The sequence below is a fragment of the Lathamus discolor genome, chromosome Z, assembly GCF_037157495.1.
Source record: "Lathamus discolor isolate bLatDis1 chromosome Z, bLatDis1.hap1, whole genome shotgun sequence".
NCBI lineage: Eukaryota > Metazoa > Chordata > Aves > Psittaciformes > Psittacidae > Lathamus > Lathamus discolor.
The window spans coordinates 55,401,097-55,425,848 of NC_088909.1; the positions used below are offsets into that span (position 1 = coordinate 55,401,097).

Below are 24,752 nucleotides of genomic sequence, written 5' to 3' on the forward strand. Positions count from 1 at the left end.
AGTAGGTAGGTTGCAGCAGAAGTCAGCAAGGTGTGCAGTTTTTCTCCCCTTTTCACACCCCTTCTACAACTTCCTCCTGCTTCAGATGTCTGTTGTAATACAGAAGGGCTGATCTCCCTCTTGTCCCAGTTTCTGTACTAGAACACTGCACTGTCAGCAAGTATTGATGAAGTTACTCCTTTGTCAGACATGAGAGAAGGCAGTTCTTGTTAATTTGCAGAAGTATGCACAGTGCAGATCTCTTTCTCCAAAGTGAGGAATTCTTCAGCAGAAGGGAAGATATTTGTTTGCAGTAGAAGCAAATTATTGTATGGGATGTAACTGGGAGATGGCATGTTGATGAATTTAATGGTATCAGTCATTTCCATGCATCTTCAACAAGGTGAGAGGAGTGCTTGCATATGCTTTTCTACTAGTGAACCCAGTTGTGCAAGCCGTTGAGTTGCTCTTCCTGAAGCACCATGTGAAACAAAATAAATCAGCTTTAAATGTGTAAGGAAATTGCCTGTGGTCAGCCTAAGGCTTGGTTTGTTCTTGGAAGAAAGTGAGATCATTCTTAGAATTGCTTGGTGCTGTCAGACTGTTTTCCTAACCAAAAGCCCTCTTTGCAAAACTGAGGTGCAGTGCCGGAACTGCACTAAAGTGTTCAGCACTAGAGCTTTGAACTATCTTTCCATTGTGGTGCTGCAGCACCATGAAGCAGCCAGAGGTGAAGTCTGAAGCTTCCAGCTTTTGCAACAGAATAAACTCAGTCCAGGCATGCTTCTTACAGAGTTACCTGGATATAATAGAGAAATCCCAAGGTGTGCTTATGAACAGTGAATGCTGAGAAGTCTGACTTTGTAAGTTATGGGTTAGCTCCTCCGAGCTGTGGCTCTGTGGTCAGGTCTTCATGCTGTGTTGCAGATGCCTGGAAGGCTACACAATGATGACAGAGGTGGACGTACGCATTTGCCAGGAAGATGGACAGTGGTCTCCTCAAAGTATTTCCTGTTGCCCCAGAAAGTGTCCGCTCCCAGGAAATATCACCCATGTAATAGTATTTGGGGACAACTTCACTTTGAACACAAACATCACTTTGTCATGTGTAGAAGGCTATACTTTGGTGGGAGCAAGCACATCTACATGCAAGGTATAGTGTTACTTGCACTGTTTTATTTTGCTGGCTTTGTTGAATTCAAGAATCTTCCTCCTGCCCATGGTACCTTTTGACTCTTAATTGCATACAACATAAAAATTTAGAGCATGTCCTGTGAAATAAATAGGAGCAATTATTAGTTTTCTATGTGTAGACATATAGAACTATAAATTATTTATTTCTTTTTCCATCAAAAACTAATAATGTCCTTTAGAAAAGCATTCCTTTTATAATTTCAGGGAAAAAATCATGTCCAAGTCTGTAAAAAATTAGGTCCAAGATTTCAGATGTATTTCATACGTCTAAGATTTCTAATGTCTTTGAGGATTGCATGCAGAGCTCTTTTTCTCCAGAATAACAGGCAGCATGCATTTTAATCCACTGTTCAGCTGCAGAAACTGGAATCCTCTGTCGTGTTAAAGAGCAAACATCTTCATCAGTTCTGCTTGTAATCTCTTGTCATATTAGCTATTGACAACCTTGACTTGAGCTTGTAAATAGCCTCTTCTAAGTCAGTAAGTCACCTTACAGGAGGAAAGCTAAGCATGCAAATTTTTGCTGAATCAGCACTTCATAAGGAAAGATTTCCCCCTCATTTTGCTGTTTCAGATATCTGTGGAAGTAGGCGTAGGTCTGTTTGATGAGTATCTCTTCGGGTATCTGACTTCCCTTAGAGAGCTTGGGAAGGCAGCTGACGCACTTAGTCATGGAATCAGGCAGCTGTAGTTTTCATTCTTCTCCTGATGTGTTTCCTGAACTATTCTGTGATCTTGTACAAGTGAACTTGTTTTTCCAAACATGTGTTTCTCCATGTACTTTTTGTTCCTTCTGTCTTGTAATTCCAAGCTGAACATTCCTACCAAAGCTGTGCTACAGTCTGTGTTGGCATCTCTAAAGTGTTACTTAAATTACTGAGTTTTACTAAGGATTGTACAGATAATATTACATCAATCACGTCTGCATACCCACCGCCACTGAATGTTTTTACTATGATTTTCCTAACTTTTTCAGTTAGATATGAATTAAGCATGTAAAGTGATGTCTTCACACTTCTAATTACCTTTATTTTTCAGGAGAGCGGCATTTGGGTGCCACTGTTCTCTGATGATATCTGCATTCCTGTGTCCTGTGGGATGCCTGAGTCTCCAGACCATGGATTTGTGGTTGGCACTAGATACAATTACAAAGATGTGGTTCTTTATAAATGTGATTCTGGCTATGAATTACAAGTAAGCAAGCTCAAATCGCCACCATCCATTCTGAGCCTTTAGTTGTCATTTTCAGTTCTTATGTGATGACTGTGAGAATGTATTGTGTCTGGTACATATTGATACATTCCCTTAACTGCCAGAAGCTGGATATCTGCTGTTGTGGTTACTTTCTGTAGGAAGGCTGCTGGTAGGTCTGGAATAGTCCTTGAACCTTTCAGTGCTTTGGTTTGTTTGCTTGTTTGTTTGTTTTAGCTGAAGGTTCTTTCAGCCCTCTACAGATGCAGCATTATATGTACTTGTTACCACAAAGAATTGAAGAGTTACTGAGTTACTTTCTCATGTATTGCTCTCTTCAATTCACCCAGTTAGGAGTGAATTCACTCAGTCTCAGAGTATAAAAGTACGCAGAGTTTAGAGAATGCTTAGATAACGATGAATTTTATTTGTCATGTATATAATACCACTGGGGATGAAGGGGTGGGTTCATATTTAGTCAGATAGATAGAATTGCTGTTGCAAGTAATTTTTGGAGGAGATAAGCCAGTACTTTAATACAGTCGAAAGTCCTCCCGAGCTTTGTACTCCAGCTTCGCCACCTAGTGTCAGTCTGTCTTCTGTTGAAGTACTGGGTTTTTTTTGTTTGGGAAGCAAATTCCGTTGTGTGTGATGCCATATAACATGTCAAATAGCTGCCCTTATCAATGGATTTGCTTTGTAATGAAAGCACATTACTTCAAGAGACAAATTTAGATGTTGTTCTTCATGCCTTGGAATAAAATAAGAAATCAGTTTTTGGCTATTAGGTTGGCTATAAAGCTTATATTTAAGAAAGAAATAACTATAAGCAAATTTAAAGAATGAGTTGTCTGGGATATGGTCAAAATAAAACACAACCTTGTACTGTTGTTGAAAAAAACACCAGTTAGATTTTTCTGTGAGTCATGGAAGGAGAAAATTTGTCATTGTAATACATTAGTAGGAACAAGCATGGTAGAACTCACAAGAAAATTGATGCTCCGAGAGAAGGAGAAGAGAACCGACTAACAGGTCCCACAAACTTTTGGTTTATAAGCAGTACTCGTCATTTTGCAGGAAGGAGTTGTACCCTAAACTCTCTTACTAGACATGGGGGCATTTAACTATCTCTTTATGTGGGTTGCACATGGAGGGAAAATGGCCTGGCCTTGCTGGATACTAGAGTTGATGAGAGAAAGTAGCTGACAAAGTAAAGTTGTTCTTTGAACATTTTCTTTTGTTTCACAGGGTGATACAGAACGGACTTGCCAAGAAGACAAGCTTTGGAGTGGCACGGTGCCGGTGTGCAGAAGTATGTTCCACCTGAGTTTATAAATTACTGTTGGTCAAGTTACATAATTACACAACAAGAAACACTAATGTTCGTTTTACCTTATTACTCATACTGTCTGCATTTGCTTAAAAAAATTAGTAAGTACCATTGATAACATCCTGGAAGAGCTGCAGAATTGCTGGAGTGTGCAGGCAATAATATGAAGGAAATCACTACACCTTGCTGCCTTGCTCCTGTACCCCTAAGTAAGCTGTGCAGACAGTTTCCAAATTTAAATAGTTCTGATGCTTGAGTCATGATTTCTGGGATTACTGAGGACCTCTGTATATGTTAGTTACCAGGAGTCACAGGTGTTTAGCGTCCTCAAATGTAACTGTGGATACTCATTCCCAAAGGTATTTCACTTCTGTGAGATGTCTGATGCCCAGTGACTGCAGTGCTGAAAGAGATGTCTCTACTTAAGTACTTACATGGACATCAGCTGTTGGCTGTAAGTGGCTACAGTGAAATTTCATGAGGCTTCCTGCCATCGTAGCCACAATGGATTTTGTCTTTTAGGAGGAACTAGAAGCACCAAGCATGATACTGTTCTGCTGCACAGGGGCAAATATCTGGGAATGATCAGATAAACTGTCTTCTTTCCCTGTCTCAGAGTAAAACCTGTGGAGCAGCTGTGAACTGGATACAACATATGCATTATGTCTGATTGGAACATATTCCTCATGTTACAGGGGTTTCATGCGGGCTCCCAGATATGATAGAAAATGGATCTGTTCAAGGAGAGGAGTTCCTGCTTGGCAGTGAGGTATTTTACAGCTGTGACCCTGGCTTTGAGCTACAGGGACCAAGCCGAAGGATTTGCCACGTTGACAAAAAGTGGAGCCCCTCTGCCCCTTCATGCATACGTAAGTAGCAAGCACAGCAACATGATGGTAGCTATCAGGAGAGCCGGGGAACAAAGTGAGAGAGTGCTTTTGCTAGCTTCTTCCCAGTCTCCCCCTCCAGCTGGAGGGCTGTGACAAGAGGAGCCAGGGGAAAAGCTAGCAGAGAAGTTTTCAGTGCCAGTTCCTCTCTGATCTGAAGGGAGCTCCTTTTGGCCCATTAAAATGGTACAAGCATGGAGTCATGCTCAGGTAGGTAAGGGACAGGTGGGGTCTGCTTGTATTTGTTGTGCTTTCCATTGTGGTGTTCAGGGCCTTCAACACCATGGGCTGGGATGGGTCATCTCTGCTATGTCAAGGCTAATATGTCCTGCCTGCTCTGTATGTCTGGAGGTCAGGATTCAGTTCCCCATGATCTTGGTTCTCTGTGATGCAGAAGGTGAAAATTGCAGGAGCATGCAAAGAAGGGTTTATGACTTATTTCATACAGCTTATGAAGGAAATGCCAAGATTTTAGTCTTTACTGATAAATCATTTTGACCTTCTCATGGTGATGTCATAGTCCTACCTCTTACATTCTTCTCTCACCTTTGACAAGTTTGCCTGGCCTCCACAGTAATTGTGGGACAGGGGGGCAAAATCTTTCTTAACTACTGTCATTTTTTCTTGGGCACATCTTGAGATTGCCTTCCACTGTATAGAGAGCAAAAGGAGGCTGCAAATGCACCTTCTGGCCTGCTCTGGAGAAATATTCTTGATCACTCTGAACATGCTGTTACCATAAAAGTTGATCAGATAAGCTCTCTAAGACTAGATTTGGAGTTTTAGAAAGCAGGCATTCTTCATTGCAGCACTGGGTGCACATGTGAATAGTTTTGCAAAAGGTGAGCTCACCCATCACTTGCCAGCTATATATTTAGCATACTCGTGCATGTTTACAGCTTTTCCAGGAAATTATTTACATATACATGAGATTTTCCAGGAACTAATTATAATGTTTGCATTCTAATTACACACGCACTTTCTTGATGAGTAGGGGTCTCTGATGGTCACTGATAGTCTTTCTCACTGTGTTTACTGCATGACCTCAGTGCTAGTGCATGGTCGCAAGGTCCTAGTGCTGAATTAGCAGCTGTATGTCCTTGCTTCTGTTCTGTTCCAGTCTTGCTCCATGTTGGGCACCACTCTGCCATCTTGAAGGCTGGCATCCTTGGTCATATTTACTGTCTCCTTAGTTGTTATCCCATGATGTTCCTTCCCCTGTTAGCCAGATATTCCTTACTCCCTACATGTTAGCAAGTTAGAACAATTTGCTCTACTTTACTATGTTAATTTAAAGCTACACACACTATTGTTAGTTTAGACCTATAATTTAAGCCTACAACACCTCATAGCTTATAACACCATCAGATACATTTGGGCACATTCTCTCTCAGGTGACTGCAGCCTGACCCCCAGGAGAGAGGGAAGTCAAGGCATTGTATAACCCTTTTCTGTATAATACTTCACAGCTGCTCTTTTCCCATCTTTCCATTGATTCAGTGTATGAACAGAACTGTCAGTGTGTAACAGATGAAACAGAAAGGCCTTCCTTGCCTATATAAAGCCAGTTCTTCTCTCCTAGGAATTACTTGTGGACTGCATCCCTCCGTAGAAAAAGCAGAGGCCATTTCTACAGGAAGCACATACAGGAGTAACGTGACCTTTGTGTGCAACTCTGGATACCATCTTGTCGGGTCCCAGAATATTACATGTCTTGCCAATGGGAGCTGGAGTAAGCCGTTGCCATCATGCGAAGGTAACTGTTCAGTTTCATGGCCTGGTACATTGTGATCTGGGATAAGCAATAGCTCCTCTCTTTCGCATGCATATCATGTTATCATAAATCTGGTTTGGGAAAAATGTTCTGCAATGTGCATCAAAAAAGGTGTTGAAAAACAAAATGTGTCACAGGGAACCCTGCCTGTTTCCAAGCCAGAAAGAGTTCCAACATTTTTCCTAGGGTTTTCATCTGCAGTTTAACAAGCTAAATGAGAAAAGAGGTTACTTGCCATCTCAGAAAATCAAACCCCTAATGAAAGGCGATAGGCTGCGAGGACAAGTAACTTTTCTCCCAGCGGCCTTCTGTAGTATATTATTAAGTTGTTATTCTTTTTCTGGTCTTCAGGCACAATGGACAGTCTCAATAGTGCAGCCTTTAATCTCCACAATCCTCACGTGAACAAACACCATGAATGTATGATTTTGCGAATTACTGCTTTGAGGTGCTCCCTCAACAGAATGAGTGCCAAGCGAGAGACCCGTCTGTGTCATATGGAGTGGGTGGAAACAAGGTTATCAACACAATCCCAAGTTTGAACAGATAGCCACTATTGTTGGATGACTCTGTTCAAAATGTAAATCATATAGAAGCTTATTAAATTGCAGCATTATTAACTTTTAAGTATGAGTGTTCTCCATTCCTGGCCTCTTGGCCATGAAAATACTAAGCCTGAGCTTCACACTTTTCCTTTCCTCACAGAAACACGCTAGTTCGATTCTTGCCCATCACACTTCCTTTCAGGCTGTTGTCCCTGTTGCATGTACCTCAGATCTCCCAAACTAGATGCTAGACCCAGCATCCTGCTTGCTTTTCTAGCTGCTCCTGGCATTCGTTCATGGAGCTGACATGTTGATGTCTCCACACCCAGCTACACACAGATTCAGAGGGGGACTAGCATGCTGTGACAGCTTCACCAAAGTAAGACCAAATGGAAGATGATGATCTTCCATTCAAGGCAGAAGGATAGCGTCCTGGCACCAGAGCCATGAAGACTGCATGAGGGCTAGGGACCATCAGATGCAGTGCTGGGAAACCACAAAATGCAGAGATCATTGTGCCCAGCAGTGCCTAATGTGTTGCAGATTCCTTATAGCAGCAATCTGGAAAGCTGCTAGGGGACATCCGCGTCAGAGGAGGTGTCTAGTATCTAGTCAGGCAGCTCAGAAAAGTCACACACTATCAGTGTTGAACAGATATCAAGAAGACCGTCTGGAACAACATCGAGCACAGCCATTTCACCAACTCCTCTCTTCCCTGATGGCCTTGTCTCTCTCTGAGAGTTTAATCTTCAGTCATCTCGTTACACAGACCACCTAGGAAAATCAAATGGAAAATGGTACACAGAACAGTCTCTTGTGTAGCAGTAGTAACTCAGTTTGGACTGTCTGCCTGCTGGCTTGATAAACGCAGCTGAGAATCTTGAGGGGAGCAACTAGTAGGATCAGTGTCAGCATCTTGCACCAAACCTATCCTGCATCTCACTGGTATTACTTGTAAAGTGAAAAGGAAGGTGCAGAGGGCTGAAAGTTTCTGGGGTATCTCTCAGTGTCAAGAAAGAAGCATTTTCATGTTCTGATCCAGTGTGAACTCAAAAGTGTGTCCTCTCCAGCACTGTTACTTTTGCTGACCTTAAAAATATGTGGCTGTGGCTTCTCTCTGTCACTGGGTGGAGCTCCTTCCCTCGGTTGACTACGTTTCATTTCCAGGGTTGCTGAACTCTCATCAATGCTCTTCATGGTTTATTGGTCTGTGGCTGCTACTTTTAAATATATTATGTAATTCAGGAATTGTTGAAGTTTCGGTCTAATATCAAGTGGAATTAATAAGAGCTCTTGCTTTGCAGAGACCAGATGCAAAGTTCCAGTTTCCTTGCTGAATGGGAAGGCAATTTATGAAAACAATACATTTGGAAGTACAATAGCATATTTCTGCGAAACGGGATACAGCTTGGAGGGGGAACCTACAGCAGAGTGCACAAGAGATGGAAGATGGAGTAATCCCTTGCCTCTCTGTAAACGTGTGTGTTTGCTTTATATTGAAAAAGTGGTCTCAGTTTGTAAGCACAAAAGGCTAGGCTGCTTTTCATTTAAACTGACAATAAATGAGAGCGAATTCTGCAGATCTTTGTGGAAATGTATTGTAATTTTCTTCTGTAATTTCTGGAGTGACCATTCACAGAATTTGTCACTTGTAGTTTAAATAATTGGTTTGGCCTACGTGGGGAGATCTGTTGGTGTGCAACCTATTTTTTACAGAGGAACAAAGGAAGCAGTTAATGAGAAGTGTTAATCTTGTCTGAGTGGCTTTTTGTGACAGTAAAAGAACAAGCTGTGTTCTGCATAGTTCCCTTTAGTTGGAAAGCTGATATAAAATGGAGTCAGTTGTAGTCGACCATGTAATGTATGAGAAGCAGGCAAAAGAAGTTTGGAGAAGGCAAAAGGGAGACCTTATTGTTGTCTGCAATTGACTACTGGGTGAATGTAGAGAAAAAAGAGCCAGACTTTTCTCAGAGGTGCACAGTGATAGGCTGAGAGGCTATGAATGCGAAGTTGCAACAAAAGAAATTCCAGTTACGTATTTGAAGAAAGTTTACACCATCACAGCATTCTAACACAGGAGCAGGGACCCAGAGAGGACTTGAAATTTCCATCCTTGGCAATACTCAAATTTCACCTGGTCAAGTTCCAAAGCAACTTCTGACCTAGTTGGCCCTGCTTTGCAGAGGTTGGACTTCATGGCTGTGTATATTACTCTGTGAAACGGCAACTTATGCACATGTGCATTGTGCACACACACCTTTCCTTGTGGCTGTATGTGTCTGTAACTAATTTTAAGATCTGCTGTAGTCTTAAGGTGGTTAATTGAGACATTTAATTCTTGTATTGCAAAGGACTCGTAGGATTTTAGTTTCAGAAAACTGGCATCAATCTCTGCTGTATATAGAGTCCAACCTTTTCCACATTCATAATGAGATCAATATTCTATGCAAAAGTAGCTCATCAAGCCTACAGCCAGCAATAAATAAGAATATAAAAAATTCTAAACCCTAATGAATGCTTTTGTAAGTCTCTGCTCAGACACCTGTATTTTTGCTGCTCTTGATTGATCCAGCCCCTCAGAACAAGAAGTAGGATAGGTCTGGCTCCTTTTTTTGTAGTAAAGTTATGGTAAACAGGAAGAACAAGAGAGAATGGTTTGATTGTAACAATTAGGATATTCCTCCCATTAAATCCTTAGTATATCTTCTACTGGCATCAGTAGAGTATGGTAGTAAGCCATCTGTCAGCAGAGCATCAAACCTTCTATTTTTATTATTTTATGTCCCAAATCTCATAATTTTACAAATTGGACTTGTGCCCAGCATCCATTTCAGTTGCTTTTCACATAATTCGATTTTGAAATTTGCAGAATCTATTCTAAAATATCCCTTTCCTTCCCTTCTTCTTTTCCCTCACACCCTTTCTTTGAACAGCGAACCCTTGTCCTGTTCCTTTCATAATCCCAGAGAATGCCGTTCTGTCCGAAGTGGATTTTTATGTTGGTCAGAACATATCCATCAAGTGCAGAGAAGGCTACCAACTGAAAGGACAGTCTGTGATCACCTGTAATGCTGATGAGACTTGGACTGCAGCCACAGCTAAGTGTGAAAGTAAGTACATGAGGTACAGTTCCACAGGGCTTGGTATTCTCCAGAGGGCTGGTAACCACAACAGTGTCACACAGGAGAGTGACAGCATGGACCTGTCAGCAGAGGTCTCCACCTAGGTGCAGTTATTCTGGGAGAAGAGAGCTTTTGTCTGTTACTGCCATTTGAAGAGATGGATTGCTTCAGGAGATTCAGGCATATAAAGGTGACCTAAGAAGTTCCCCAGAAGAGCTGTTTCCTCTTTTTTATGTAACAGTACTATTTCTTTAAAAGGATCCAGAATATGTCAATGTGGATTGATGCCTCATTAGTATTTGTCCCACTATGTACTAGGCCTGACCGTAATTTTCTTCTCAGTTTACCTTTTGCAAGCACTGGAGCTGGGATTAGGCTGTTGTATACCTTAAATATTCTGAGAATTACTTCTGTGAGATTATGGGTGGTGGAGACAATGGTTGTAGGGAGAGGTGCTGCCCTTTATTGTGTTTATTGACACTGACAGAAGACATAGTGTCCTTTTGCAAGCATGTCTGAAAGCTTCTTGGCTTCTTGCAGGCAATTTTGTTTAGTTCAGACAATGACATCCCCTCACTCTACAAACCCAGTCTCATCTATATCCTTGCGACCATCTGAAAGTTTCTGGTCTGTATGGTGGATATAGCCATTGTTGCATTACCTAAAACTGCTATTCCTGGTCATCTCCCTGCTCACTGGATGTATATACAGATTCTCACTGAGAATCTGAGGTGAGTGCACCATGAAGAAGTCCTGCTTACTGATTTCTCACCAGAGGTGTCTCTCTGGCACCTCCCAGGTCCTTTGTCCACAGTACTGTGTCCAGGGTTAGAAACTATCATATTTCAGACTATTGCAGCTCACCAGCCTCTGGGTGATTTCTTTTGTTTAGAGATATCTTGCGGCCCCCCAGCTCACACAGAGAACGCTCTGATTCGTGGTAGCTTCTATCAGTATGGAGACATGGTCACCTATTCATGCTACAGTGGCTACATGCTGGAGGGGCCCCTGCGGAGCATTTGTTTAGAAAATGGAACATGGACGACACCACCTATCTGCAAAGGTAAGTCTTTTTTAGGCACAGCAGGTGTCATCTTAGCTGCCATAAAGACAAAAGTGAATTCTTTTTGCTAGTTTCAGTACAGTCATAGTTTCACCCGGTGCATTTTAAAGTGCAGGATGTTGCTTTATTTCCAAGTGGAAGACAAGGCTTCCACAGTTTTTCTCTTCAGTCCTTGCTAATCTTACAGTTCACTTTGATACAATGTTGTATCCCACACCTAAGATCCTCTCTCCTCACATCTTCTATGAGAAAGTGACAGATCCAGTCATTTCTCTGACATGCTGAGCTGTTTCAGATAAGCACTGCCAGTCAGTTTTCACAGTCAAAGATGAAGCACTGCAGAAAAACAAAGAGATTGAGTGGTTGCTTAGCCTCTCACTGTGTTTAGAGCATGACCACTCCTGAAAATTGTTTTGCAATAAAATACTTAAGGATAGGTTGGTACAGCTCACTAAATGATACAGACCAAATACTGCAGAAAATTCATGATTTTAACAAAATAGCAAAGACAAAGTCTAGCCTTTCCACCCTTGGCATACCAGCAGGAAAATGTCACTTTCTGGTTTGTTTAAATTACAGAATTAATTCTTTCATACAGAAGATTCAGATAAAAAATTTTTAACAGAAAATGGGGGAAATGAATACCAATCATAGACATGATAAATTAAAAAGTTGTATATAATCATCTTCAAACACTAACTTAAAACCAAGGATGAGGCATAGCAAAAAGGGTTCAGGGTCACAGAGCTTTGATGGAAAAGACCTTGCCATCTGCCATTTTCACATCAGAAGCTTGACTAGCCTGCTGCTGCTGGGTAGCTATAGAACAATGAGTTAGCTGCACCCTGAATTCTTATCTCAGGTGGTGTAACAGCAACCATACTATGGTTAGGTATTTTGCTTAGAAATGTGAGTATTAAAAGCAAAAAAACCTCAGGGCATATCAGTAGCCAGTCACTAGCAGCCCCATTCCCTCAGCTTGAGAACTCCCACAGAGGAGGAAAGGTGCCAGAATGCTCACCTGAGAACATTAAAGCCCACATCCAAGTTGTCAGGTCTGCCTCTTCTCCTACAAGTCTCAGCTCCCCATAGAAGCGACAGTACTTCCTCCCTACTTGGCTGTTTGCTTCAGTCTTTAATAGTCACACCAGCCATCCTCAGGGTAATCAGTTCCCTGAGTTTGGTGGCAAAGATGAGGAGCTGATTGAAGTCCCCTTAATTCAGGAAGAAATGGTTAGTGACCTCCTGCTCCACTTAGACGTATACAGGTCTATGGCGCTGAATAGGTTCCACCCAAGCGTGCTGAAAGAGCTGGCAGAGGAGCTTGCTAAGCCACTCTCCATCATTTATCAGCAGTTCTGGTCTAGTGGGCAAGCCCCAGAGGGTTTGAGGTTGGCCAATTTGACGCCTCTCCGAAAAAAGGGCAGGAAGGAAGACCCCAGAAGATTACAGGCCCATCAGTGATCTCAGTGCCAGGGAAGGTCATGGAGCAGATCATCCCGAGTGTGATCATAACGCGCATATGGGAAAGCGGAGGGATCAGGCTTAGTCGGCATGGGTTCATGAAGGGCAGGTCCTGCTTGACCAACCTGGTCTCCTTCTATACTGAGGTGACCTGCCTGGTTGATGAGGGAAGGGCTGTAGACACTGTCTATTTGGACTTAAGTAAAGCATTTGACACTGTCTCCCACAACATTCTCCTGGAGAAATTGGCTGCTCATGGCCTGGATATGTGTATTCTTCACTGGGTTGGAAATTGGCTAGATGCCTGAGTCCAAAAAGTGGTGGTGAATGGTGTCACATTTAGCTGACGATCTATCCCTAATGGTGTCCTTCAGGGCTCAGTGTTAGGGCCAGTGTTATTTAATATCTTCATTGATGATCTGGATGAGGGGATTGAGTAAATTTGCAGACCATACCAAGTTGGGTAGGAGTGCTGATATGCTGGATGATAGAAAGCCTCTGAAGAGGGATCAGGACAGGCTGGATCACTGGGCTGTGGCCAATGGTATGAGGGTCAAAAAGACAAAGAGCCAAGTCCTGCACTTGGCCCACAACAACCCCATGCAGCGCTCCAGGCTTGGGGAAGAGTGGCTGGAAAGCTACTCATGGAAAAGGACCTAGGGGTGCTGATTGATGGAGCTGAACATGACCGAGCTTGTGCCCAAGCCAAGAAGGCCAGCAGCATCCTGGCCTGTACCAGCTATAGTGTGGCCAGCAGGGCCAGGGCAGTGATCATCCCCCTGTACTGGACACTGCTGAGGCTGCACCTCGAGTACTGTGTTCAGCTCTGGGCCCCTCACTACAAGAAAGACTTTGAGGTGCTGGAACGGGTCCAGAGAAGAGCAACAGAGAAGCTGGTGAAGGGTCTGGAGCACAAGTGTGAAGGGAAGAGGCTGAGTGGACTAGGGGAGTTTAAAAGTCTGGAGAGGAGAAGGCTCAGTGTGGACCTCATCTCTCTCTACAGCTACCTGAAAAGAGGTTTTAGTAAGGTGGGGTCAGTCTCTCCTGCCAAGTAACAAGTGACAGGACAAGAGGAAATGGCCTTGAGCTGCTCCAGGGGAGGTTTAGGTTGGATATTATGAAAAATTTCTTTACAGGGGGGTGCTCAGGCATTGGAACAGGCTGCCCAGGGATGTGGTGGAATCACCGTCCCTGGAAGTGTTCAACAACTCTGCAGATGAGGTCCTCATGGTACGGTGACATAGCTTAGTGGTGGTCTTGGCAGTCCTGGGGTAATGGTTGGACTTGATGGTCTTAAAAGTCTTTTCCAACCTAGTTGATTCTATGATTCTGTGATTTTTGTTTGGGTGAGAAACTCTCTGGAGATGGAGAATTCTGCACTGAGCTAAGCCTGACTGATGAGGGTCCCCTTGCCATTTTATTTATTTTTTTTTTTTTTTATGAGTTCTGGCAGCAAGATACTGTGAATACTAAGACCTGGAGAAGCTTAGTTGCCCTACTCTATGAAAGCAGGCACTCTCTTAGAATTCTGTATAGTTATAATTGTCTTGCCTAAAAATCACATATCAGTAGGTGATTTTAAGGAGACCCAGAGCCAAAGAACCAGGCTTGTCACTCCTGAACAGGAGTTTCAGGAAAAGAAGATGCTCCTGAAAAACAGGTTTCTCCTGATTATGTGACCATGGTTTGTCACTGCCCTGAAGAATCACCTGTCAAGTAGCCAAATACAGAAGATGCACAGTAAAAGTACCTGAGTTACTTCATGTGTCAAGAGGTATCAAAAGTCCTGAATATATACTCCCAAAGCACTGAGCCTTTTCTGAAAAGTTTGCTGAGTATTGTGTCATTTCTGTCTAAACTGTGATGGCTACAGAATTAAAGGGATCTCTGCACGACAGCTACTCTACCTAAGTTTGAATTCATTAGAAAAAACGTATGCGTTTATCTCTTCAGATTGTAATGATTTTGATTCTTGAGCTGCCCCTTTAGTATCACCAGCTTTACTTTTTATGTTTATTTAATATTTGTTTGTTACACAGAACCTTATTTTATGCAAGGGCTTTATTTTTCTGCAAAAAGAGGTTCTTGCCACTGGTTACTATCAGCCTGGAAGGGCCTATCTGCAAACCATTGTAAAACATGTTTCCTATTTGCAACACCATTGAGTCTATTGCAGCTGTTCAGAGGAATAAGTTTTATGGAAAATTACTTAAAAACTAAGGGATGAGGTGGACAGATTATCAGGGTGTAGTGCAGGGGAACAAAGCAGAATAACCTGCCCTTTGGTGTACAAAGGGAGAGGAAGAACAATATCCACCCCTTCTTTTCACCTGAAAGGGGTACTGAAAAGGACTAAAAGGGGAACTAAAAAGGACTAACAATGTTTCTGAGAGGAGTGGCCTGTGTTTTTATGACACATGTCAAAGTAATCTTTCAAAACTGCTATATAATTCATTTGAGGATTTGCCTAACAAAAGGCGTACAGGATCCAAGCCTTTGTGGTCTACATCAGAAGCGGCATGAAAGCACTCAGTGTAATGACTCACACTGCATTTCTGGGTTTTGGCTCTGTGAGCTGGTTGCTAATGTGTTCTAAACCTTCTTGAAATGTTCTGGCCCAGTTGAACAGGTTTGTTAATGTAAATATTGTAATTAAAAAGGAGACATCGTTAGCTTCTTTGGGAGAGCTCTCACCACGGCTGCACTTCCCTGAATCACTACTGGTTAGGGGTTGCAGGCCAGGTTCTGATCTGAGTTTCAGGGTGAGAAGTATTAGCCTGGGTCCACCAATCACAAACACCTGCAGGACTCGGCAGGCTGCACACATGCACACAGTTTGGCTGACTCCAGTTTTTTCTCTCTGAGATGATCTAAAATCTGTGTTGTCTCTTTGCCCTCTGCCAACATCTTGCTGTGATCAGAGAGTGGTGAGAGTGGTCAGTGTGGAACTGCCAACCAAAAAGTTCATACCCTGTCAGCATAGAAGAGCATTGTGAGAGGGCAACAGAGACATGGAGGAAATTGTTTGCTTGCAACAATTCGCTGGCAAAGATGAGAACAGATACCAGAAATTATATTTTCCCCTTCTTACCCGTGTTTGTCTTGCAGAGGTGTAATGCTTTTGTGTCCTGTGGAGACAACTCTCTGGCATGGATCTCAACAAGGTGATCTCAAAGAATAGGGTTGATACCATGCATGTGAGATCCACTACCAATAACTGAGCTCATAATTAATGGTTCCCATTCTCTCCCCAGCACACCAGGACAGCATTTGCCCTGATTGCTTTCACAATAGCAGAAAAAGAGAATGAGATCCCAGCTTAACTTCCCGCCCCAAGCCTTTCTCTAGTCTTGTCTGTCAAGTGAAGAATAATCCCCACAGCTACAGACACAGAGTCTCTGTCTGCCTGAATTGATGTATAACAAGTGCACACCTAGGAATGATACTGTCTCATTCAGTTTCACAACCAGGGCCTGGGCAGAAATCCAGGAAAAGCCTATCTCTCCCTGAGATCCTGGATTGCTGAGCAAGCTGGAGTTCCAAAGTGATTTCTGTAACTCATGAAAAATCCACATCTTCTCCATCAACACAGAAAGAGAAAATACATTTCAGAGGCCATTTTTCATGGGCTTTAACATGGGATATTATTTATGCACAAACCTTTTACCTCACATCCCATTAACATGGGATATTGTTTAAGTGGTGTGGATCGCACAAAGCTTTAAATGGTTTTTGATTCAACTTTCGTAATTTTTCATTGCACAAAAGAATTCTGGTTGGCACACTATTCTGCTCTAGCCAACACCCAGACAAGCTGTCTATGTAGTCATAACCACCATTATAATAAAAATTGTTCAAAATATCTGTTACAATATTGCAACTTCTGTGAACCTGCCAGGGCCTCAGGTCCCTTCCCTTTCTCATTATCAGCTGACATTTGATGGGAAGGCTCTTGAGATGAAAAAACAAAATGGCAAAAGCTTTGGCCTCATTTCAAGAGACTCCAAGCTATAGCTTGCAGATTGGCATAGCTTAGCTGCAAGAGTGACTCGAGTTTGATTCTGTCAGGGGAAGATTTGCATTCTTTCCAGTGTGGAGCTCTGGTCTGAACAATATTTCCATGTGCTAAACCACTGTTGGTATTTAATACTAACATTGAACAAGATCTGAAACACTCAAAGCCTAAATTCATATTTTGCTCACACAGTAACTAATTAAAGATAAAACACAATTAACAGTTCAGACTGAGTTTCCTGAGGTTACTTCTGTGTTCATAACTACCACTAATTAGAAGTTAATCTGATTACTTATTTGTTCTGTAGTATCGTCTCAAAGCCACAATTTTTGATCTTCTGTGTATAGTATGCAACCCAACATAAAGAGGATTGTACTTCTTCCAATGATCTCGAAGTCTGACAAGTTTGTATGTAGCTTGCCACCTGATTTTGTAAAGTAGTCCTGGTTTCCCTGCATCTATTAGCAAGATCCGGTGCAATGTCATAGAGACGTGGTGAAGTCCAAAGCCCGTACAGACAACATATTGGGCTAGCATGATAAAGTACACTTTGAATTCCTCACTTTTATGGTCAGGTGCTCATTAACAGGTATGCAAGCCAAGGAGCACCATTCAGCATGAATACTGAATGAGGTTTATAATCATACTTTGGGTTCCACAGGTAAACACTGTGCCACTGCTGCACATTTATGGGTCACTCCTCATTATCTCATTATGGTGGATGATAGTACAATAAAAGTTGCTTGTTCTACCACAGCATTTAATCTGACTTTCGACAAGCCCTATATTATACCAGACAGCACTATGTTGGTGTTTTGTAAGAGGTTAAAAGAAAGCTTCGTTTTATTTCAGAGTTAATTTAAAAGAGAAAAATAAAGGGGGGGAAGAGGGGATGGCAGGGTAGTAGTTTTTGTTTGGAATGTGGTTTTTTATTTTGTTTCACAAAAAATGAGTGAGGAAAAGCGAATGAAGCATAGTGTCAGCCTTTAAACATTGTCCAAATAATTTACCCAAAATTTACTGACAAAAACTTCTAAGCTTTCATTCATGCCATGAACAATTTTTTATTGTCTTAATGGTTCTAACACTCCTGCTTACAGTACCTGGTCCAACGCACAAAGCCAAAAAACTATATAGCCTTTGAAACCAAAGTTGTCATGTTTTACTATTTTTGTTTGTTCTACTCTAAACTTTACACCTGTGAAATACAGAATTACTAAGCTTCTAGTTAACCTTTTTGAGTTTGTCATGAGATTGTATTGTTTTCAGCTGTCTGTCGGTTCCCATGTCAGAATGGTGGCGTCTGTGAGCGACCAAATGCCTGTTCATGTCCAGATGGCTGGATGGGTCGTCTCTGTGAAGAGCGTATGTATATCATCCCTGACTGTAATTTTAAGGATGTTGTAGGTAAGACAAGTGAATTTACTGCAGTGAACCAGGTGGGAAAATTAAAGGCAAAACCCATAAAAAACATTAGGTTCTTCTGCTTGCCAAATTAGAGGGAACAGAAAGGACCAACTTTTTTTTTTAATGGATGAATGACCATCCCTTGCCATCCCCAAACCAAAATAAGCACTTTTTCAATTGATGCAATTCTGCTTTTGGGTGCTCTTTCGCTAGTGTTGAAGAACAGCCTGCTTCAGTTCTTCAAAGTCTGATACCAATAGGAATACTTAATAGTTTTGGGGAAAGAACAGCAGAAGAAATATGAGTGTTCTGCTGGTTGCTGCATTTGTTTCTTGGCTTCCTTCATTTATCAGTCTGTGATTATGAACCTGATCAGTTCATGTTCAAATACTATATAAACATAAGTTCATCTCTTGTTCACTTTATTCTTTGTTTTCATGGGAGATAATTGTTTTCACTGGGTCTCTTCTCCTGTCCTTAGCAATATGCATTCTGCCGTGTCTCAATGGAGGTCGCTGTGTGGCCCCTTACCAGTGTGACTGCCCCCCAGGATGGACTGGATCACGCTGCCATATGGGTAAAACTCTTTTCATTTTTTTCTCACTTTTTATGACTACTAGAAATACTTAGCACTATTCACTAAAGAGTCTCTAGAACTACTAAGCTTCTCATAGGAAAACCCAGGCCTGCAATAACATTCCTGGAGGATTTGCTGTCCCCAGCTGCGAACTGTTTTCACAGTAGTCCCTGATGAGTCTTTAAAATTCTCAGAAAGTTTGCTTCCAGAAAGGACAGACAGCATTCACGTGACTGCTCTCTGCAAAAAGCAGTGCAGAGGAGAACTGATATCCAGAAAGAAAAAATCATAGAATCATAGAATGGTTTGGGTTGGAAAGGACCTTCAGATCATCTAGTTCCAAACCCCCCTGCGTAGGCAGGGGTGCCTCACACTAAACCATGTCACCCGAGACTCCATCCAACCTGGCCTTGAACACCGCCAGAGATGGAGCATTCACAGCTTCCCTGGGCAACCTATTCCCGTGCCTCATCACCCTCACAGTAAAGAACTTCCTCCTTATATCCAATCTAAACTTCACCTGTTTTAAGTTTGAACCCAAAGTTCAACCTAAGTTACCCCTTGTCCTATCACTACAATCCCCGATGAAGAGTCCCTCTCTGACCCGCTTGTAGGTCCCCTTCAGATAACGGAAGGCTGCCATGAGGTCTCCACGCAGCCCTTTCTTCTCCAGGCTGAGCAGCCCCAACTTCCTCAGCCTGTCTTCATATGGGAGGTGCTCCAATCCCCTGATCATCCTCGTGGCGCCCTCTTCTGTCATACTACACAAATTTTGCAGCTATAACAACATAGGTGGTGAGGAGGGTAGATGGCTTCTTCACTTTTGGAACAGTAATTCAAATCTACTCAGGCTGACTTGCTTTTCAGTAGCTAAATTAAAAATTCTAGTAAGCAGTGGCATCTGTGCCAAAGCCCATTCATAAAAGCTCATAACCACAGCTTACGAAGTTATTAAACCACTTCTCATTCTGCTTACTAGTCTTGACCTTTTGCCATGACAGAGCAAAGTGAAATGAGAAATATTTCAACTAACTGCCAGTCTCACTGGAATAATTATATGCATAAAGTGAGAGCTAAATGTGTTTTGTTCATATGCTTCATTCCAGAATCAGAAGTCATTTTTAACATGACAAACTTGGTACACTTAATTGCACAGGGATGGTCCATCTCTATAGCCTCCTGCTATTTTCTGTTTGTGTCTGGCCCAGAGGATGTTGCGTAGTACATTTCCATCTCCTTTCACATTCCTGTGATTACTCATTTCCATTTCCTGTAATTCCATTTTAATCAGTGTTTTCTAATTGTATATTCTTTGCAAAAATATTACCCAGCGTTTGTCCTTAATGATATTTTTAGGTCTGTTCTCTAGATATGGCATCACCTGCTCAAAAGACTCACAATTTCAGCTTTCCTGCAATATAAATGTCTGTGTTTGAAGGATCTCATTGAGTCTCTCAATCTGTTCTGTACATTGTATGGAGCTTTACCTTCCAGTCTCAAAATTGATTGGAAGGCTTGAAGGTTTGACTGTTGTTTGGTTACTTGATGTCCTTTGGTTAGGCTGTTGCATAAAAGCAACCATTTTGCAGCTGGCCCAACAGGATCCTATCAGGCAGCTGGTGTTTGTTTTCTTATTAAAATGCCCTATAGCTCTTATGTCACACCTCTTATGGCTATCCAGTGTATTTTTCAGGAACTTACTGTCATTCTCTGCTCCCTTTCCTTGTATCCATCTTACTCCTTGCCTGCTGTTGATCTTTAAATGGCTTCCTGACCTTTAATGTTCTCTGTTCATTCTGCCTCTTTCCATACTTTTTTGCCATATCTGGTGTCTGCTTGTTCTGGCTGTCATATGCCTTTTAAACAAACACACACAGTTTCTTCCCAGAAATAAGGCCTATTCTCCTGTTGCTCTTCTGACTCTTTTCTTCTGGTTCTTCCTGCTGCTTCCACTTGCATTCTTTTTTCTTTTTTTTTTCTTTTTTTCCTCAACTTGAAGCAAGAACAGAATTTTTAAGGCAATGTGAAATAATACATTTGCTATATTGTACAACTTATACACTGCAGCAGATAGCAAAAGCAGTAGAGAAGGTCAAAATGCATTCAGGAGAGATGTGTTTGTAAGGCTCCCCTTTCACAGCAGACTATGTTTTACAACAGACTCAGAGATGATGTTTAATGTTACAGTTTTGAGAGTAGTCCATTCTTCACAGAATAATGCAGATTGATTTTCAATGTCCTGTTCTTTAATCAGCTTGATATGGGTGTGCTCGTTACTGCAACTCTGTGTTTATTTGTATGCAGCTGTTTGCCAATTGCCTTGCTTAAATGGTGGGAAGTGTATACGACCGAATCGATGCTATTGTCCCTCATCATGGACTGGACATGACTGCTCTAGGTAAGTGTTGTTCAGCACTGTCCCATAGTCGGGCTGAATCACACCCTACTAAACTCTAAATACAAAGAATGTGCAATTAATTTTGCATATCTTGAGTATCTCTAGATTCTGTATATTAGTAGTCATCGCATCACTCATGATTTTTGAGCCATCTGGAAAGGCCTTAAAGAGCAATCTGCAAAATGTTTGCCAAACTTCTAGAAAACTCAGGAAATTACACACTTACATGGAAGCAGACAGGCAAACCTTAAAGTTTTTGGCTTATTTTTAATGGTATAAATTGATATGGCTTTTGTGATGTAATACAAAATGTTCTTCAGGAAATTTGAGTGGCCTACTGTGTGCAAGTGTTCATTTTGAACTGTATGTACCTCATCTGGATGCAGGTTCAAGGTTAGGGCGACACAACAGATGTTATAAATAATAGCTTTTGAGTGCTGTAATCCTTTAAAGAGTACAACACAGTGCCTCTGAGTCAAGTCCCAGTTCAAGTAACGTGGCAGTGCAATCCCTGTATCAAAATCCCCAAGGGACTGGGCTTAGATCTGGTTCATGTGTGCTCTCTTTTAGAGGGTTTTACCAGTGTTTGTGTTTTGGCCAGCTGATTCATGTCTAATGGGGCAAATAGAAGATGAGGTTTGCAAATCAGTGAGCCCCATCACCATGCGAGGCAGCACTTACAAATCTCGATTGTGGCTTTGCTTTTTAAACTTGTGAAGTTTGAGTGTTTGGCTTTGAAAGCAGTCTGAACAGGATGCAGTTTTTCTTTAGAAAGCAGTTTTACTTCATGCTGCCATTATGAGCCATTTACCACCCTGAAGAGGGAAGGCAGGTGGGATGGTAATGATGTTATTGCGATCAGGAATCAGATATGATAACAAAACATGCAGCATGAGTTCTGTTCCCTGTATGGAATATTAATGAGGACCATGAAATATATGCTAGAAAAATATTTATACTCCAGTTCACACAGGCTCCTACTGAACACATTGGTCATTATCCTGAAGAGCTAAATAAATAACAGCCAAATATTAATATTTTTCTCTGGGATACTGATGAAGCCTGTGACATTGTACATTTTTTCTGGACAGATAGTAACAGACATTTCTCCCTGTCTCTCTGATACACTATTTAATTTAAAGCTGTTTGTAATTAAAAGATGCTTGTTTGTGAAATTACATTGTCCAAAATGAACAGTTTTCATTTTTCAGCAGGGATTAAATATGCCTAAAGTAAAACAAATGTACGGACAGCAAACAGTATCCAGCTTTATATTGAAAGCTACACATCTGGATTCTGATTGTATTTCCATTTAGGACATGAAGCAGAGAAGTCCAGACCCAGTGGATTTAGCAGCCAAAAATGAAGGTTATCTCTGAGACAAATCAAAGGTCTCTTCAAGAGCTTTTTGAGAAGTTGTTTCCCACACAAAACTGGGGCTGGGGGAGGGGAGAAGACAGAAACAAGGACTGAAATTTGTTTTGTATTTTGTTAAGTCTCAGCTGCTGGTGGCTCTTTGTGGGGTACAATACTTTTCTGAGGACTCAAAAACAATACAGACAGGAGTAAATGCCATGGTAGCAAAGATTTGATGTTAATTAGGTGTGATTTAGAAGGTGAAGCTGAAAGGGACAAAGCTTTTACCAGCATCCAGAACAAGATTAGCTCCAAACCACACTGATGAGTTGTGAGTTACATCAAATGGCACATACCTCTATTCCCCACACCCACATTCTTCCCCTCTGAGTATGCCATCTTAAGCTGTGGCCCTCTAATCTCTGGTATACTTTCAGATACCATCCTCTGGTGCCTCACTGTTGATCTTGCTTGATATGTTCGATACAACACTGATTTTATTTTGCTTGTTTTTCTGATGCAGGAAACGGAAGGCTGGCTTCTATCCCTTTTAACATCAGAGCAGCAATTCTACATTCAGATACCTTTCTTCAGCTTAGGCACGAGGGCTTGGAATCTAATGCATTGTAAATCAAATCCATTGCTTCCCTCCCCCCCAGCTCCCTTGTTTTGTATTTTGTGATACATTTTTACTATACCTTTCCATTTTTTAAGAAATTCCTCTGTATTTTTCATTTACAAAAGTATTATCAAATATATGCTGCTACACACACACCATACATACACACACATAGAAATGTAAAGATTCTTACTGACCACTGAGGAATTGGTTGTGTAAAGTGAAGTCCCTCCCATTTCTTACATACAGTAAGCTAATTAAACTACACTATACTGCCAGCCATGATTAAACAGAATGTGGCAATTCTGCTTACCGTCTGCCAAAGCATACTGCTGTCCAGCAACTCAACAGTAAAGAACAGTTATGCAAAGCTAATCAAGCCACTAAATTTTGCATTGGGCCTATGAATGAACTCATGTTGGTGTAAATTAGAAGCACATGTGATAAAGCCCGTGTTGTAACCACATTTTCTAGTGGGCATAAAAAGATTCTGTAATATATATTATGTGACATTAACGTCATTGGAGAGTGACTTAATGGCATCAGCATTAATTTTACCTAAGATTTTATTAGTAAAATGGTCAATAATACAAAAAGACGTGAGAGAACACCGCGTCATTCAGAGAAAGATGGACCAAGCCTAGCTAGAAGAGCCTTTGAGGCTTTTTGGCTTACAGGCAGTTCAAGTATAGCTCTGAAGCTGGATAATCCAGGGTCCAGCAGTGGGAAGCAGGTGGACCACTGAAACTTGTGCTTCCCACTTGCCACGGGACTTACCACCTCCCTGTAACCACCATTCCTTTCCTATGTAAATTATAAAACACATGTCTAGCAGCTGTCATCTATGGGAATGCTTTTGATACATGGGGTTTGGGTCCCAAAGTTCGACTGTCCCTAAGATGGAGAGAGAAGACAGCAGTTATGTTTACAGGTGAAACTTTGTTATTTGCTTGAAGAAAAGTTTTATTACGTTATGCATAACACTCAGAGCACTGGAGAAGGCCTCTTTTGAGTGCACCACACAGGCAGAAGTGCTTGGCTGAGTGCGAAATACTGAGAGCACACATGCTGTCTGATTTTTCTTTCTCACACTGCTGATTGCATTGCATCTGAGGGTAAAACACACCTGAATGCCATCGTTAAGTCATGTTCTAATGAATTGAGATGCTAAAGTTTACCTCTGGTTAAGCAGGGTGGTGAAATTGCAAGGTGGAAATCACATGCAGTTTTTGAGGTCAGATGTTTGGTAATTATTGTCAGTTAGCAAAAAGTCTGATCTGTAAAAGAAGATGTTAGAGTGAGAACCTGCGAGTCATTGATCAGAAGCTCCATTTTTCCCAGTAATAAGAGAAAGCATGACTTGCAGTCAGCACTGGGAAAGAGGAAGGAGAAATAAATTTTACCTTCTGTAGTATTCCTGCTTAGTTACCCTCCAGATTAGAAGAGTGTACAACCTACCCCACCCCTCCCCCTTCATAGATTTACCTTCCTTTTATGAATGCATGAACATGGACCCAGGAAAGTGGTATCACACCAAAATGAGCTCACAGTTACAATTACAGGGCACAAGTAAATACTGACACATAACTGATGGCTGTTAGCCCAAGACCAGACAACAGGGAAGAAAGAAACAAGCAAAATTGTGAGCCAGTAAGAGCTTTCAGCCAACTAAAAGAAAAACAGATAGGTAAAGGAGTCATTAGGGGATCAGATTAATGTGAATGTAGATTCCTTCCCAGTGGGAGCTGCAACCAGCTGAAGAGTTTCAGCTCTCACAACCTTCTTTTTCTAATGGATTCTGCTAGCACATAGCAACAGTCTTCTGTCTCCT

The 24,752-nt window shown here is 41.7% G+C and overlaps 1 protein-coding gene across 1 annotated transcript in view; it reads left to right on the forward strand.

The window, feature by feature from the left end:
* SVEP1 (sushi, von Willebrand factor type A, EGF and pentraxin domain containing 1) overlaps nucleotides 1-24,393 on the forward strand; it is a 128,669-nt gene extending 104,276 nt beyond the window's left edge. The window contains exons 39-50 of the mRNA XM_065661517.1: nucleotides 907-1,132; nucleotides 2,212-2,367; nucleotides 3,613-3,676; nucleotides 4,390-4,563; nucleotides 6,164-6,337; nucleotides 8,205-8,378; nucleotides 9,834-10,010; nucleotides 10,915-11,085; nucleotides 17,834-17,929; nucleotides 18,453-18,548; nucleotides 20,853-20,946; nucleotides 22,826-24,393. Of these exons, the coding sequence (XP_065517589.1) occupies nucleotides 907-1,132; nucleotides 2,212-2,367; nucleotides 3,613-3,676; nucleotides 4,390-4,563; nucleotides 6,164-6,337; nucleotides 8,205-8,378; nucleotides 9,834-10,010; nucleotides 10,915-11,085; nucleotides 17,834-17,929; nucleotides 18,453-18,548; nucleotides 20,853-20,946; nucleotides 22,826-22,856 (1,633 nt within the window). The 3' untranslated portion in view covers nucleotides 22,857-24,393. The remainder of the gene's footprint in view (nucleotides 1-906; nucleotides 1,133-2,211; nucleotides 2,368-3,612; nucleotides 3,677-4,389; nucleotides 4,564-6,163; nucleotides 6,338-8,204; nucleotides 8,379-9,833; nucleotides 10,011-10,914; nucleotides 11,086-17,833; nucleotides 17,930-18,452; nucleotides 18,549-20,852; nucleotides 20,947-22,825) is intronic.
* The last annotated feature ends 359 nt before the right edge of the window (nucleotides 24,394-24,752 follow it).